Source organism: Ornithodoros turicata, chromosome 7 (assembly GCF_037126465.1).
Source record: "Ornithodoros turicata isolate Travis chromosome 7, ASM3712646v1, whole genome shotgun sequence".
Taxonomy (NCBI): domain Eukaryota; kingdom Metazoa; phylum Arthropoda; class Arachnida; order Ixodida; family Argasidae; genus Ornithodoros; species Ornithodoros turicata.
Window position 1 is genome coordinate 50,937,651 of NC_088207.1, and position 16,251 is coordinate 50,953,901.

Consider the following 16,251-nt stretch of genomic DNA (forward strand, 5'->3'; position numbering starts at 1 on the left):
ATCGCCAAACTTCGCGATCCTTGCAGAGCCCGAATTGCTAAACAACAACTTTATTTGTAATGGGAAGTTTCATCGCCAGGGGCGATACTCTACCCCATTGCTGGTGGTGATGTGGGGAATGAAATAATGAGCCCCTTCCCAATAAGGATCGAAGTGCTATGGTGTCGAAAACGGTCAAGAGAGCTTTGAGAGCAGAGCGTTAATTGGTGGGCTGGATTTGGCCAGGGACCAAGCAATTTTGAGAGAGAGAGAGAGAGAGAGGGGGGGAAAGAGTCCAGCTGATTAAGAGACCAGGAGACGATAAATATGTGTCAAACTGCTGTTTCTCAACAGCTTCTCAAATTGATGGTCAAATTGCTAGTTTCTCGGATATGTCCTCGTTCTGTCTTGGTCTACACAAGGAAGACGGTCCTGCTTCTGATAGGAAAATGAGAAAAAAAAAATAGATGCATGCGGCGTGCGAAGGGCATTCGGCATTTTGCGCTGTGCATGGTTATCTGCTGAGCACTCCCGGAGTTGTCATGCTGGAGGCCTGCACTCATTTGTAAAGGGCTAAGGCTGCCCTGCAGGTTTCGTGATACGTTCCAGGATGGAATGAGCATTACGGAACCTAAGGTAATGGCTTTCACGATTTTTCCAAACTCTGCTTCATTCGTCTGATAAGACTACCAGTAGCGACCACGCAAAATATTTTCGCTTTACGGTGCCTTACCACGCGCGAAATTCCCTTTGAAAAATCGGCAATGCTGGAGCGCACCCCGCCCGATCCTGAGGCCGGAACGTGAGCTGAAATCCCATTTAATAATGAAAATTCGTCTCGCTACGAACACTGAGCGCCGCTGACCACGTACGCACTCTTTGATGTCACGTCACGGGCCACCTCATTGGCTCTCCCACGCGCGTCACGGAGTGACGTCAACTCCGCTCCTTCTCTTACGATGCGCTCGGAAGGAGTGAAAGGGATTCTAGAACCCGTGCGCATTAAGGGCCTCTCTCGCGCTACAGGTCAGCTAGGATCATTGTTCTTGTACAGGACTCCCGCTCAGCACTACAATGAGCACACTTTGAAGTAATAGGGATGTAAACGTGGGTGCTGCTGCTGGCATCCGGCAACCATTATATCCTGTTGGCCGAGGACAATAGCTGGCTCATCCTGTTCTCTGTGCAGTATGAAACGCCCAAATGCCCAACGGGAACGGTTTACTGTGTCCCACTTGGTTGTAGTAGAGCATATGTTGAACAGTCAGACTAATAGGTACTCAAATCCAGGGCATGCCATAACGACACGCACCTGGTAGCACGTGAGATACTGCAAACGTATTTTTATTCGCGATGTATTAATTTTCGCGAATTTCGCGACCGCTAAAAAAATCGCGAAAAATTGTACTCGCGAACACAGCTCGACACTTGATCCCGCGGAATAACTCTTATAAATTCTATACTATGCTCGTATAAATATTCGTATAAATACTCGTATAAATTCAATACTCGCGAATAACTTCCCAAATGCGAATCGTGAAAATTAATACGTCGCGAATAAAAATACGTTTGCAGTAATCTGCATGCTGTCTTATTGGTTGCAATGGTCTTCCTGTCAAGCGCAATGGTGCGGTGACTCGTTTGCTCATCAAAGTTCCCCATTGGGAGCAGAGTCCACTTGTAAATGACCACTGAAATATTTGTGGTTCCTGTGTTCTAACAATTTTTAAAAGTAAATTTATAGTAGTATAGTATTTGAAGTAAATTATGACATTTTCAGCTTATGGCTCTATGGCTGGCAAATATGTTCAGGGTGTCTGTTCCAAATGTCAAAAGCAGTTGCATGAGAAATCTGTGCCACAAAGCACATTAATGATTGGCCAGTCCCGTTCAAGGAACTACTGGCACACTTCGGGTTTCATAATTGCTTAGCTTAGATTTTATGGTCATGTCACTCACTTTCAGCATCCTGTATCAAAAAAAGAAAAACACAGATGGTCTTACAATTGCGTAATCACCACGTAACTGCATGGCCTTAGCCGTACGTGTACGCAATGTACGGTGATCTTAGCCTAAGGATCACCGGATCCTCAAGGATCCAGGAAAGGATCCTGGCCTGGATCCTTTCCTCCAGAGGATCATTCCACTTTGACCCTTTATCACATCACTATCTGCACCCTGTTGCTCCAAGTTTTCAACATGTCGCCATATGTGCAAGTAATTTCACAAAGCAGCAAAATGGAGTTGAGTAAGACAGTCACTGCATGATGTAAGACAGAAAAAGTAGCCACTGCTTGTGATGGACTTTATCACTTCCTTTATCACAGCACATCCAATAAATGTATCTTTAAAAATTTGCAGGTATGTCATTCTTTCTAGTTCGCATCACAGATAGGTTTGACACAGTTAAGTATATGCCATGCCATGTACAGTCTATCTGTCTATGCCTTTCTCTAAGTACGCACCTCACTGTCCACATTATACGTAAGTACATAAAAGTAAGCATGCTGCTAAAATAAGCATGACAGAAACACTTCAATCAAAAGCATATCATGTTCCATGCTGACTTCGCGCACGTGTGGGTCACAAGCAAAGTGAACCAATCCCGCAGTCAAATTTTTATACAAAAAGGTAGCACCAAAAGGCGTACATACGCTTGAGTCGCGTCGAAATTTTAAGGTTTCCGTGAAATCCTGCCTCAAGCACGTTAGATTTGCTGCCACGTTGCCACTATGATCCTTTCCTGCTCATTGAACAACAGGTCTAGCCTGAGGACTGAAGATGCCGTGCTGTCCAAATGAGCACCAATGGATCGGCACAAACACTACGGGGAACAAATTCGAATGTCTGCAACAAAAGATTTGACTGAGGGTTCAAGGTTCAGATTCCAGACTGCCTCAAATTTGAAAATAATAAATGCATTAAAGCTCTCCTAGCAACCTGCATGTGTGTTGCTCCAATGCATGACCTATTCCCGTCTTTGTGAACTCTACGCATTTTCGACACCCCTTGCACATAAAAAGACCATATGGCAGTACACCCACAACCAGTGAAAAGAAATACATTGCCAAGGTAACAAGAAGGGAAATACTGCTCTGGTTAAAAAGATCCTTCCTAAAGTCTCTACATTCAAAGGGAATGCTTTTTAGGGTAGAAAGTGGCAAGCCAGGTAGTTGGACAAAAAGAAAAAAGGACGCTGCAGACATGGCCCCGCCGCTCGGACGGCTTTCTCCAGTCATCAGAAAACGTGGATGATGGAGGCCCTGGATTTACCAACACCGATCCATTTGACTGCAAAACAACGAGACAGTTATCATTGGCAACAAAATCCATCATGGCTCATTATGGCTACTGTGCGCAACAGAACTGTGCAACAACCAAAATCATGATTAGAGCCTGAAGTGTTAGGGTTTTACCCGATTCTTCCCCGAATTTGCACCCCGAATTGAAGGTTGTCTCTTTAGGGTGAAACCCGATTTTTACCCAGCAAATTGCCCTCACTGGGATGTCTGTAGGAATGCAATATTTACATGTTTGGCAGAAAAATTCAGTTAGATCACCGTTTGTACCAAACCACTACAGTTTGAGCAACTGAGCCTGATTTCACCCTGAATTTAGCATACTGGCAGTCTTTTCACCCGAATCCACATGAATTTAGTGCACATGTTTATTTACCCGATTTTTACCCCCCGAATTCAGAAAAAAACATTTCCCAAAAAACTTCAGGCTCTAATCATGATTTAGTGTTCTGCTGCTGTACAGAAACCAATGACAAATGGTTAGTCTCAACAACATTATGTTGCTAAGGGAAAGGTCGCGGGACTGAAGACATGTTTTGCACATATGTAAAGCCTTTATGGAATGTTTCAATGTTCCAATACGTGATTTCAGCTCTCCCACGAGCACAATTAACCCCCCCCACACACACACACACACACAATTAGCTCTCCCACGATAGTTTTCGTTATCTGCTAGCAGAAGAAAAAAAAGCTCCAAAGGCAGATGAAACAGATCTAGCCAATACAAGAAGCCTCCTCCTGTCAGGCACCATTCCAAAGCTCAGGACTGTATCTTCTTCTTTTTTTTTTTTTTAATGAGCAGAAAACAGCCCATTGTTCAAAACAATATATTATCAGGGGCACTTACATGGGATACCTAGAAGCTCCTGCACTGTCTCGACGTACTTGCGAGCATTAGGGGGCAGGTCAAAGTACTTGCGGCAGTCCTCCGTCGTTGTTCGCCAGCCGGGAAGTGTTATGTAGTCTACCTGGACTTTGCTCAAGTCACTGGCACTAGCTGAAAGGAAATGAAACGTTTGACTCAAACATCTGGATCTGGTCCGGATGATTCTCGTGGCAGACCATAACTAGAGCCTGAAGTTTTCGGGAAATATTTTTTTCTAAATTTGGGGGTTAAAAATCGCGTAAATAAACATGTGCACTAAATTCGTGCGAATTCCGGGGAAAAAACTTCCAGTAGGCTAAATTCGGGGGGAAATCGGGCTAAGTTACTGAAAGTAACTGTAGTGGCTTGGTACAAATGGTGATGTACCTGCATTTGCTGCCAAACAAGTAAGGTAGTGCATTCCTACAGACATCCAAGTGAGGGCAATTTGCCAGGCAAAAATCGGGTTTTACCCTAAAGAGGCAACCTTCAATTCGGGGTGCAAATTCGGGGAAGAATCGGGTAAAACCCTAAAAACTTCATGCTCTACTTATAAGTAGAGCATGAAGTTTTCTGGTTTAACCCGACTCTTCCCCGAAATTGCACCCCGAATCGAAGGTTGCCTCTTCAGGCTCTACTTAAAAACTTCAGGCTCTACTTATAAGTAGAGCCCGAAGTTTTAGGATTTAACCTGTTATCGTTCGAATAAACCATTGTGCACATTCGTACGATTGGAGTACTGGGCGTTTCGCCCCATCAAAATTCACAGGACTTTGACGGGACCCCAGCGGCGGTTCAGTTCAAATTATTCAGAAGTTGGTATTAACGAGATCGCGTTGTACATGGGCAATTATTTACGTATTCATGCTCTCCATGCAAGCATTAAAAAAAAAAGAATAAAACACACTATGTTTATCTGTAAATTGCTCTACATGATACGCACTGCACAAAACACATCTGCACAGTGTTGGCTGACACAACGCTTACCAGGAGGTGTCTTCTGAATCTTGCCATCGAGCCTGTATGCGACCCCTATCGAGATCTCGTCAAAAGTGTCCAAGATGTCCAACTTTGTGAGGGCCAGCCTGACAGATAACAGCCTTACATCACTCCACCGAACACTCACGAAAGCACTCTGGACTAGGGTTGCCACCTTTTGTAGTGAAAAATACCAGCTGAGGAAGAGGAGGTGGAATAGAGGGAAAGGGGAAAGGCTCGCGGGAAAGGAAAGTGGGTGAGGGGTGGAAGAGCACACACAGAAAACAGAGAGATAGAGAGAGAGCTCAAGATAATAATGGATAACTAAGGAAGGAACTGGTGACTGCGGAGTTGTGGCTATGCTCCAGATTTATTCAAGCTGTAGTGGAATGTTGAAGGGAAAACCCCGCAAAAGCCCATATGAAAGGTCTTGAGTCACAAATACCGGCAAAAGGCTGCCGGTATCACCTTCCTACCGGCAACCGGCAGAGCGAGCAAATAACTGGCCGTGCCAGTATAATACCGGCCTGGTGGCAACCCTACTCTGGACCCATCCACAGCACTCGCACATGCTTACGCTGTATAGCCGTTGATCATACAGGAGTAGCGGAGCACGACGACGTCCAGCCAACCACACCTTCTACGGCGCTTCGTTGTCACACCAACTTCACTACCAACATTTTGCAACCTCTCCCCAATCTCCTAGAGGTCACAAAAACAAAACAATCAGGGAATTGCAGTAAATACTGCAAGAAATTTACAACCAAGTCATTATGCCTTTTGTGCGTGCTATTCACTTCGCATCGGATTAAATAAACCTGGTTGGCCAAGTACAACAGATTTTTTTTTTTTTTTTTGTTCTGTGTTAGTGCCGCAAAACAACTATAGCTATGAGCGGCGGAGAGGGGACACCAGGAAGGAGAGGGAGGAGTAAATGTCCTGGGCCGACTTCAAGAGGAACTGTGCCTACATTCGCCCGAAAAGTCTGTTGGAAAACGCAGGGACAGGTACAAGTATTTCGCTCCTATTCGGCTATTATTCTATCAGGTGGGCTACTTAGGAGCTGGATGATTATTTCATTTATTGATAAGAAATGGGACAATCTATTTCTTCACACGGCTAAAGGAAGGCATTATATACTGTGGAGAACTGTGTGTGTTTTTGCTGCTTGCATTTTGCCGTGCACTGTTCTGTACCCATCATATTTAGAGCCTGAAGTTTTCGGGAAATATTTTTTCCTACATTCGGGGGGTAAAAATCGGGTAAATAAACACGTGCACTAAATTCATGCAAATTCGGGTGAGAAAACTTCCAGTACGCCAAATTCGGGGAGAAACCCGACTCAGTTTTTCAAACTAACTGTAACGGTTTGGTACAAACGGTGATGTAACTGCATTTTCCTGCCAAACAAGTAAGTTGGTGCATTCCTACAGACATCCCAGTGAGGGCAATTTGCTGGGTAAAAATCGGGTTTCACCCTAAAGAGGCAACCTTCAATTCCGGGTGCAAATTCGGGGAAGAATCGGGTAAAACCCTAAAACTTCAGGCACTAATCATATTTGTGCCGGAGCAGAAGCCCTTGTGTTCTACAGGATTCTGAATGATGAAAATGCAAATTAAATCTAAACTAAATTCTTGCCGAGGCAAATTAATGTAACACGCGCATCAAAATTGTTCACCACCAAATATGTATTATTCATTCACGGAGATAAAGAACAACTCACATTTTTCTGTTCTGTTGGGAACGGGCCGTCACCAACCCTCGTTGTGTACGCCTTTACGACGCCATAAACACCTCCAATAACTCGTGGCGGGATTCCAAGGCCAGTGCAGACGCCACCGACTGAGCAATTTGACGACGTCACAAAGGGGTAAGTACCTGGATAAATGCAATTCGTGACACTGTCATTTCCTGGAAATGCACACAGATACAGAAGGAAAAAAAACATAGCTCTCATGCACTACATATCTGAAAGGTAGTAATGAAAGTATAATACGTAATGAGAAGTTGTTAACACGTAGTTGAGGCAGAGAGGCTGTGTGGTGTTGACAGAAAAGCAACACCACAAAAACAAAACTCATTTCCTTAGGACATGGTATGTTCGTGGTGACTTACAGGATATTTAAAAGTACAGCAACAAAAGCTTTCGAAGCAAAAACGTTACATTAGTTATTAGTTACTGTTTGTTCTGCAGTTCGTGGTGTCTTAATTATTTGGAAGCAATATAGGTGGTTCAGCTGTTCCATACATAACCAGCTGCGGCATCGAATCAATTTGACATTTAATCTTGGAACATTATACGTGAGCAATTCAGTGACAAGACTTTCAAGTCACAAACATAGTGCACACTTGAGATGACTTCTGCCTCAACTTAGTCCAGAGGGAGTAAGTTGAATTTAAGCAAACTACATAGGGCAATCCGGTGTACACAATCAAACTTAACAACCAGCACAGTATGTTCAGAATTCTGATTATGTGCAAAAGCTTCGTGTCGTTAAACAGCTGTGTACCAGGAAACCGTTCAAAAGCTTATTTGCCATTTAAACAGATCATAATTCACCGGCAAAGACTGTTCGCACAAGAAACATTAACGTTACGTATGAAGCAACTGCATTGTGAAGTGTGCAGTTCACGGTGTAATTGTGCACCACACTCCAGACAAAATGGCAAGGTCTGGGAAATCTGGAGAAAAAATACATGATGCAATAAAACTAGCCCTCTTAGCATTTATCCTTTTAGAAAAAATCACCTGAACATGGTCATTACCTGCGTGTGAAGCTGCTAAAAGAAGCCTCACAAAGAAACCACCTGCACAGGCGAGTGAGAAAAATCGTAGAAGCTACCAAACACACGAAACAACCTTGACTCTTAAAAATGGGGGGAGGCACTCATAAAAATGACACTGAAATTGTGCTGCCAGCCTGCATACCTTCCTATTCGAAACACTCCCTCTGGTTGACAGCGTTACATAAACGACGGCTCCATAGAGATGTATCACTTCGATAACTGCAAGAGAGCTTGACAAACAGGAGCACACAAGATAAAAAAAAAAATCAAGAAGTGCCCCATGTTGGACCGTGCTGCAAAGGAGAGGGCAACAAGTGGGCCAGGGGACACACCAAAGTCGATGTCCAGGAGGCAGGCATTGGCCCCCTCCACCAAGACATTCTTCCCTTCCCGAATGGCTTGGTGTAGATAGGTTACTGTGTCGATGACAAAAGGACGGAGTTGTACAGCATATTCCTGTCAGACAGAAAGAAAGCGCAAGGGTCAAGAACTCCTGCAGGTTGATGGTAGATACAGTCCAAACAATTTACAGCAAGATTTATAGCAAGGGAACTAAGGGGAGACATACTACAGTACTACTATATCCACTGATTTATTACAAGCAGGGGTGGTGGAAGGGGTTACAGGGGTTACTGCAGACCCCATGAATTTGTGAAGGGGGCACAAAATTCCTATGGAGGTGTTATCTCAGGTGCTGCATGCGAATAAAATGCCATAAAGCAAACGGGAGTCTTTGGGATGCCGTGATATGGTCAGAGATAAGTCTTGCATTGTGTGTTTTCGTTATTATTCTATATGCTGAAACAGTCATATGCAAAAAATGCAATATACATTCAATCCGCACAAGATGAAAACAAAGCATTTGCCACTTCTTGTCATTCAGACAGCCTAAAAATTTTTGGGACTCGGGCATGAATTGGTGGTGGCAGTCGGGCAGGGGGTGCCGGTTGGGATCTGGGGTCCCCCTGAATTCAGGACGTTGCACCGACCGATTACAAGAAACATTAATGATAAAGAAATAAAGCATCTGTAGAACTGGACTGCAGACAAAAGTGAGCATAATCTACTACAAAATATACTGTTCTTGAAGACAACATATTCGTAACAACATTTGCCCTGCCATTGATGTTGCAGAAACAAAAATCTGCTTGTCAAACACCAGAACCATTCTTTGTGATTCCGATCATGTGGGTCGATTATTATGTTGCCACGGTGTCAAACTGCTTGGCGAGCCTTGTTAATGCGACCAGTTGTGACTACATTATCTTTGGCATACAATTAACTACGTATGAAAATAAACAGAGCTCAACACAGGTACAGCAACTGGTTTAAAAATTTTTACTCTAGTTGTACTTCACTGTACTGCTATTATAGAAAGTTGTTGCAGAAGCACACGTTTGGTATAAACATCAGCGGTCACTTACCTTGTACTTTTTCAATTCAGCATCCACATCAACATTCAGCGAAGGAAACAACCGATGATATGTCTCCACTAGCGGAATGAACCTGGGGGGAGGATTTGGGTGTCTTTCAGGTTTCTTTTTTGTAAGGGAGGGGACTAAACCATAGTGCAATAACAAATTCACAGTGAGCTAACATCTCCTACCTTTGTTCAAAGACAGCAAAGTCGCCAACAAGGTCTGCCACTCGTAGCCCCGTTCTTGAAACCTGTAAAACATCAGCAAGCATTCGTAAAGCATGATGGAACCCAATGATGTGTCCCATTCTTAGCACGCGTATGAAATATACAGGTCACTCCAGGCCTAATACATCTGGAGTCGGCAGATCCTACCTTGGATGCATAGGTCGGTCCGATTCCCTTCTTTGTGGTGCCTATACTGAAAAATTAGAAAAGGCAATGATGATTGAAATGAACACAGGGGTGGCATCCAATGTATTGCTCCGTAGACGAAAGCGTGCTGGGCGAACGCAATGCATCCTGGACAGGTCCTGGTCGCACGTCACAGCAAACGTCAAGGCACACGTGACCTTAAAGATGGCGGCGCCCGTGATCGGCGGCCAAACCGTTTGTAAACAATGCGGTTGTTGTTTCTGGACGACGTTTTGGATGTTTTTCGATCACGGTAATCATTTTTATCCGATAATCTCGCAGTAAAACGCGCAGTTTTACACATACAGCCTCGTATTGTGGACAACTTCCAAAGATGTGATGACGACCGCGCGTTAAGACTTACCGAGCCGATGCGATGTACTTAAACTAAGGTGAAATGGGCTACCATGTTGCAGAAGAAACACCGCATAGTTTACGTTGGCAATATACGGTCATCTCTTGGTGTTATGACGGCGAAAATATGTCGGTAAGCGGCAAAACGACATGTAAACAAAGTCACATGACCTCAAAATGACGTTTTCTATGACATGCGACCAGGACAAGATGGCAGTTTTGCCAAAAGCACCCGCTTGAGGGTAGTTACAACAATGGCGGGTTTGTGTCACCCCTGTGGAAATGAAGCTGCTGCATTTCTATTGGATGTTTCCCCAATGCCATCAACGGGGGGGGGGGGGGGGGGGGGGGGGGGGGGGGGGGGGGGGGGGGGGGAACAGCAAGAAAGACGGGACAAAGAAAGAAACAACTGCACAGATGAAGCGTTGACTGGCAACTGGGGGGGTCTTTATTAGTTACTCGGGAGAGAAGGAAAAAAGGGATGGGCAACAGCAATACCATGCCATACAAAAAAAAAAAAAAAAAAAGTCGGACTTTAACTGCGGTGGAAACCATGTTAGTCACTCAAATAGCTAATCTCCTTTTGTTTCCTCCAATGCCATGTTCAGATGAGGAAACTCTAGGTAAAATGGTAGTAATTAGAGTATGAATGCACTAGCAAAGATTATTTGTGCTATGTTCTTACATGTAAGGAGCAAAAAAAAAAAAGAAAGAAAGAAAAGGGCAAGGATAACACCACAAGACATAAATATCAGAATGCCAACACAGCTCCAAAGCTCCTGTAGCAACATAGTACATCCACCTCCTGGACACTGCCACCGAGACCAGTAATTGAAGTTGCTAGTGAATGCAAATGAACAACAAAATGCAGCTTAAAAGACTGCATGTACTTAATTTTCAACGTGAAAACACAAGATGTATGTTTTCTATGAATTTATATTTGTCTCCCTTTTGATGGTATTCACGTGTATTGTAACGTGTATTCAGTTTGAACTTCTCAATCCCTTCTTATATACATCTTACTTTATGTCGTCAACGTATGCATAAACTCATCAGTAAGTCCGGCATACCTTTTTGTTCCTTTTTCTTGTTCTTGCATGCCATCCACTGCTTGATGGAAGTCAAACACTAGCAAATTACAAACACAACCAGTCAGTGAAAACTTTATGTGGACAAACAAGAGTCGCATGAGTAACACGGACATTGCAACCGTTAAGAGACTTCAAAGTCCACAGAAAACATTAAAATACCAAAGATGAGCACCCTTACCAATGTGTGCACGATCCGATATGAGCAAACGAGATCGTATATTCAGACCCTTGGCTTCGTTCTTAGATATTTCGTCAAAAAGCTGCGGTATGTTGATGACCACTCCATTTCCTGTGATGGAAAAGCACATGATCATGTGGCAGTGCCACTTCAATTGTTTTCCCACAATGCACACACACCTACAACGGCAGTACATCTTGTGTTGGTGACCCCAGAGGGGAGCAGGTGGAAGTCGTACTCCACATTGCCAACCACAACTGTGTGGCCTGCATTGTTGCCACCCTGCACGCATAAAAAATACATGAGCACATCCCTCTATGTCACATGCATACAAACACTGGCTTTGATGCACCAGTAGAGCCAATTCGGAACAAATACAGTGTTTTTAGCATTTGGAGCATTTTTAAGCTAAAGCTGCTAGTGAACATCTCTGCTGTATTCACAGAAAGGCCACAAACATTCACCTCTACTTTTCGTACTACAGGTGAACGTGCACCTTACCGTCTACGGTATGCACACAGGCTACCGGTCCCCAACTGCAGAACAAATCATGGACGTTACAGAATGAGTATTTTATACCTACTTATTTTCATGATAATTATGAACTGATTTCCTCATGCAAATCGCTTAGCCAAGTAAAATACAATGGGTCTTAGTTTCTGAGAATACGGTCAGGCAAACTTAGTATGTGTCCAAACTAGATGTGTTATATATTAATGTGTGTAGAAATTCCCCAAATGTAATATGTTCTTTCCATTGCTCGCTTGCATAGTGCTTGATGCGATGTGATGTGTGTGTGTGTTTGAGATTGTTGTTGTTTCATTCTTGTCCTGACTATATTTTGTGATCCGGCCTTGATGGGGGCTGAGCCCCTTTTGCAGGACACTTAAGCAAAGAAACGAACAAACAAATATGGTTATATTGCAACAGAGAGCAAATTGAATTGCAGTCTGTGGTTCTTTTGTTCATATAGAAATAACGTGTTCTGTTTTCTGATGGAACCTTGATATTCAAAGGTGAAGGCTGGGAAAGAATAGCAAAGTGCAAGTACTGTCATACCATCGTGTCTTCAGCCATTAAATATGCCTGAATATCTGTGACACTCAGCAATTTTTGCCTCTAGTGGGCAGTAGGTGATGTTATCATTTAAGTGCCATATATTAAATGTTAAGGCCACCTAACAATAGGACAAGCCCATTCATGAGGATGCTTCAATAGTTAGATTGAAGTACTTTGTCGACATTGATAAATATATTTCCAGGATCGCCACCCAATCTTTGAGGCAAAATCGCACAAAAATTGTTATGCCCTTGAGTACACAAATAGACAATTTTAAATACTCCCCCTTTCCTGAAACTACTGTCAGGTGGGATTGGTTACCTATTGCCAAAATTGAACATAACAGTGTCATTGGATTTGAGAGTGCCTCAACAGTGCCCTATGTTGTAGATTTGGGTTTAAACTTGTTTCTTTTCTTCTGTTCCTCTCCTGTTTAAATCCCATAGGAAACAACAGCACATTAAATAAATTTAAAAAGCTTAAAAATCTACCTAAGTGATGCGGACATTTAACCCGTCTTGCTACCCCCATGGCTACTCCCCTGAGATTCCCTCTTTGCCAGGGAAAGGTAACAGAAACAGTAACAGAAGCACTAACGGTATTATACCAGAAATATAGCAGGTAACAGTAATAGAAACGGATATTGCACACTCAGAATACCTGAAACAGAAACGAAAATAATTTACCATAATAATTCTGGTGCTGCAGGACCCGAATTATTACAAATCTTTACTGTATCATCTAGGTTCATCTAGATAAATTTATGGATGAATAAATAAATAAATTGAATAAAGCAAATTAAAATTAACTGAGTATAAGTAAACAATATACAGTAAATAAAAGAAGCACAGTTCTTATGGTGACGTGCAAGCGAGAGTACCATTCGTGAAAACCACGTTCATATTAGCTGTTCAACGAAACCACACGTGCATATTTTTGAAAACATGTTGTCTATTGTGTGCATGTATCCTATCTGGTAGACCTCCTCCATAGTCCTCAAAATAGATTTCAGAATATATATACACAGAGTTATTAAGTTTTGTCACGGCCTCAAAGCTTACTAATGAAATAAGAAGGAAAGCCACAAGGGAGTGGGGCGGTACTGAAAGCTGAAACGAAAACAACAATGCTGGTAACAGAAACAGAAACAAATACGGGCGAGTAACGGAGGCAGTAACGGAAACGAAAGAGATCCCGTTACCTTTTCCTGCTCTTTACCTATTCAGTTTGCGCCTAAAACCGAACAATTAGCATCTAAGAAAACTTTGAACATGAGAGAATTGATGTTCTGAGGCTGGAACACATAGAAGTGGGCAAATGAGCCCTGGACCGGTAGGTCCAGAAGATGTGGGTTCAAGTCCTACAGCTGGCTAACCTTTTCAGTGACTTCCATCTTTCATCAAGAAAACTTTTCTGGGACCAACGTAATGTTTTCACCGTTTTTGCTCCCAGGCTTGAATTGCACGATGTGAGTCCATTTGGGAATGCTTCCATGATTCCGCACCAAGTAAGACTATTCTGAACGATGTGCTGCAGTGAATGTGACTCAAATAATGCAACCTATTCGACAATAGCCCTGGATAACTGCCAGGTGGGAGTGTTCTGGCACGCAACACCCCAACGCCTACAACACGTCCGTGGAGTGTTTTCTCACAGGAAACAGACAACGGACGGTTGATGCTCTCCTGTTATCTGCCTCGCTTACATGAAAACTGTTAGAGCCTAAGGAAAGTGCTTCTTAGCACTGCCAACTACAGCATTTTTATCTTGATCTTGCTTTTTTGATTTTGCTGCATTTCCTGAGCAATTGACCTATCATTGTTGGGCAGCAGAGCTGAAACTGGTAGAGCTTAACACAGAAATGAACTGAACTGCAGTTTACCAGTAATTATTGTCTACATGACAACTTCTCTTCCAGTGGATGAACAGAAACCAAGCTCAATCAGTACATTTTCATCTTTCATCATACACTACCTAAAGGAGCCCAATGGTACCCTAAGAATAGTAAAGAAGATTGGGGCTAGACCATCCAAATTACAAACTGAAATTAAATTTGAATTTTGTGCGATTGAGTCTCATTGTTTATTTTTGATGTTCTTAGATCTTAATTATAGGTTACACAACAACTGTGTTTAAAACCAGTGCCACGAAAAGAAATATAAGGTCCCTTCGAGGCATAAAATTGGAGTTTTAAATGTTTCTACAAAATAGAGGTTTTGAACATTCTGTATCCAGTCAAAATTATAGAATAGTTGACTATATAAGAAATCAATGTCATGCCCTCGAAGTGAGGTACTGGCCTGAGTCGCATTTCAATTTTAGCAGGGTAACCTGAGGAGATAGAACCAGAGGCCTATCGGAGAATATTAGGTTGCAAGGGTAAGTAGGGGCAAGGTCTGTTGCTAAGGTCAATGCGCATGCATATGGAAGGAAAGCTTTTGCTCCGCATGATGCGAATATCCACACACACTTTCTTGTCAAAATATTCTGGGCCTGTGTCATAGTTTTGGAACTGCGAGGTTGGTTTGCTCAGAGTGGATAGGTTGTCTAGTCTCCAACATCATGCTATCTCATGGACGTTTGGTTCAACAGACGAAAAATATGTGTCAACATGCCAGCAAATACTGCCTGCCCTCCCCACAGAAGGACTCCTCCATAACACCATTGATAGGTCTGTTTTCATGAGTGTGCTGGGTACATTATCGCAAGATAATAGCTTAGATAACGGAAAACAGCCCATGACAAATATTTTCCGGCACGCTTATCTGAAATACGACAAATATGCGACACGATGCACACATACTCAAGTCGGGGAAAGGTCTAAAGTTGTCAAAAGTGTCCAGCACACAAGCAAACTGAAAACGATTTTGCCCCACCGGCTCTCTTACTCTTTCCCGTGAATGGAAAGCAATAACTATAAAGATATGACTGACGATGTCGCGTCTATACGGTTCAATTAAGGCACGTGTTAAGCAGGTCAGCACAATTACGTTGCTAAGAACCAGCTTTGCGCTGCACAGAAGCAATGGTTCAATGTGTATTTAGCAAATGCGCCGAAGTGCGCGACTACACGTGACCTCGCGGAAACGTTTATCGACGAAGGTTACTCAACGCGCATCTGTGTCCACGCAAGTGCACGTTGAAATGGGGGCTTACAACGTGAGCTCGACAAAACAGGGGAATAAAACTGGCAATTCAATGTCACGTCGCCCTCTGTTTCTGTATTTGATATATTTAACTTCCACTAAAATAGTTCGCTGAGAAGATGGCCCGCGCGCCTAAAATACCGGTCCTTCCAATCAGGGTACACAATCGATATCCAATGAGGTCTTCGTGAAGGAGAGAAGCTTGATATTTATCAAATGTTTTCCAGATTACAGCCCAGGCAACTGTGGCTTACTACAGGGTGGGGCAATTGATGCCGGTGGAAATGTACCGCACGTTCCGTGTGGGTAGTTTTGTATATCAGCTTTGTATTCCATTTTTAACCTTCTTTCGCGTCCTGCGCGAATCAAAACGCAACAAGAAGTGTTTTAGCACTGTGTGCGCGGCTCCCGTAACGAAAAGTGGACTAGAACTAGGTACGCGCGAAAACCCTCCGAGATGATGTGAAAAACGTGATCCTTACCTGACATCGGCAGACGATATGAGCATCGTTGGCAATCAGGTCCACCACTTTTCCTTTGCCTTCATCACCCCACTGAGCTCCCAAAACTACTGTCACGTTACCCATTTCTCTCTGCAACAGCCGCTGTAACGTGCCGGACATCTCGCTGCCATTCACGCCGTTCACCGCGCTTTCGGCCATGACTGCCTCCCGGACGGAAGT

General features: G+C 43.3%; 1 protein-coding gene across 1 annotated transcript; it reads right to left on the reverse strand.

The window, feature by feature from the left end:
• Window positions 1-2,249: 2,249 nt before the first annotated feature.
• On the reverse strand, window positions 2,250-16,250 carry LOC135401461 (adenylosuccinate synthetase-like). Its single transcript, XM_064633881.1, has 13 exons — window positions 16,051-16,250; window positions 11,543-11,645; window positions 11,364-11,474; window positions 11,165-11,222; window positions 9,702-9,747; window positions 9,516-9,577; window positions 9,334-9,415; window positions 8,242-8,365; window positions 6,846-7,000; window positions 5,699-5,823; window positions 5,131-5,228; window positions 4,126-4,275; window positions 2,250-3,270 (listed from the first exon to the last, which is right to left on the reverse strand). Exons 1-13 carry the CDS (start codon window positions 16,228-16,230, stop codon window positions 3,218-3,220), a joined length of 1,347 nt encoding a protein of 448 aa, XP_064489951.1. The 5' UTR covers window positions 16,231-16,250; the 3' UTR covers window positions 2,250-3,217.
• Window position 16,251: the final 1 nt, after the last annotated feature.

Bases quoted from the DNA above. Each gene is read 5' to 3' on its own strand.
- LOC135401461 (XM_064633881.1), bottom strand. From the start codon at position 16,230: ATGGCCGAAAGCGCGGTGAACGGCGTGAATGGCAGCGAGATGTCCGGC. The intron at 11,223-11,363 runs GTAAGGGTGCTC...GTAATTTGCTAG, and splicing joins ATCGGATCGTGCACACATTG to TGTTTGACTTCCATCAAGCA. The intron at 9,748-11,164 runs GTATGCCGGACT...CTAATTTTTCAG, and splicing joins CAAGAAAAAGGAACAAAAAG to TATAGGCACCACAAAGAAGG.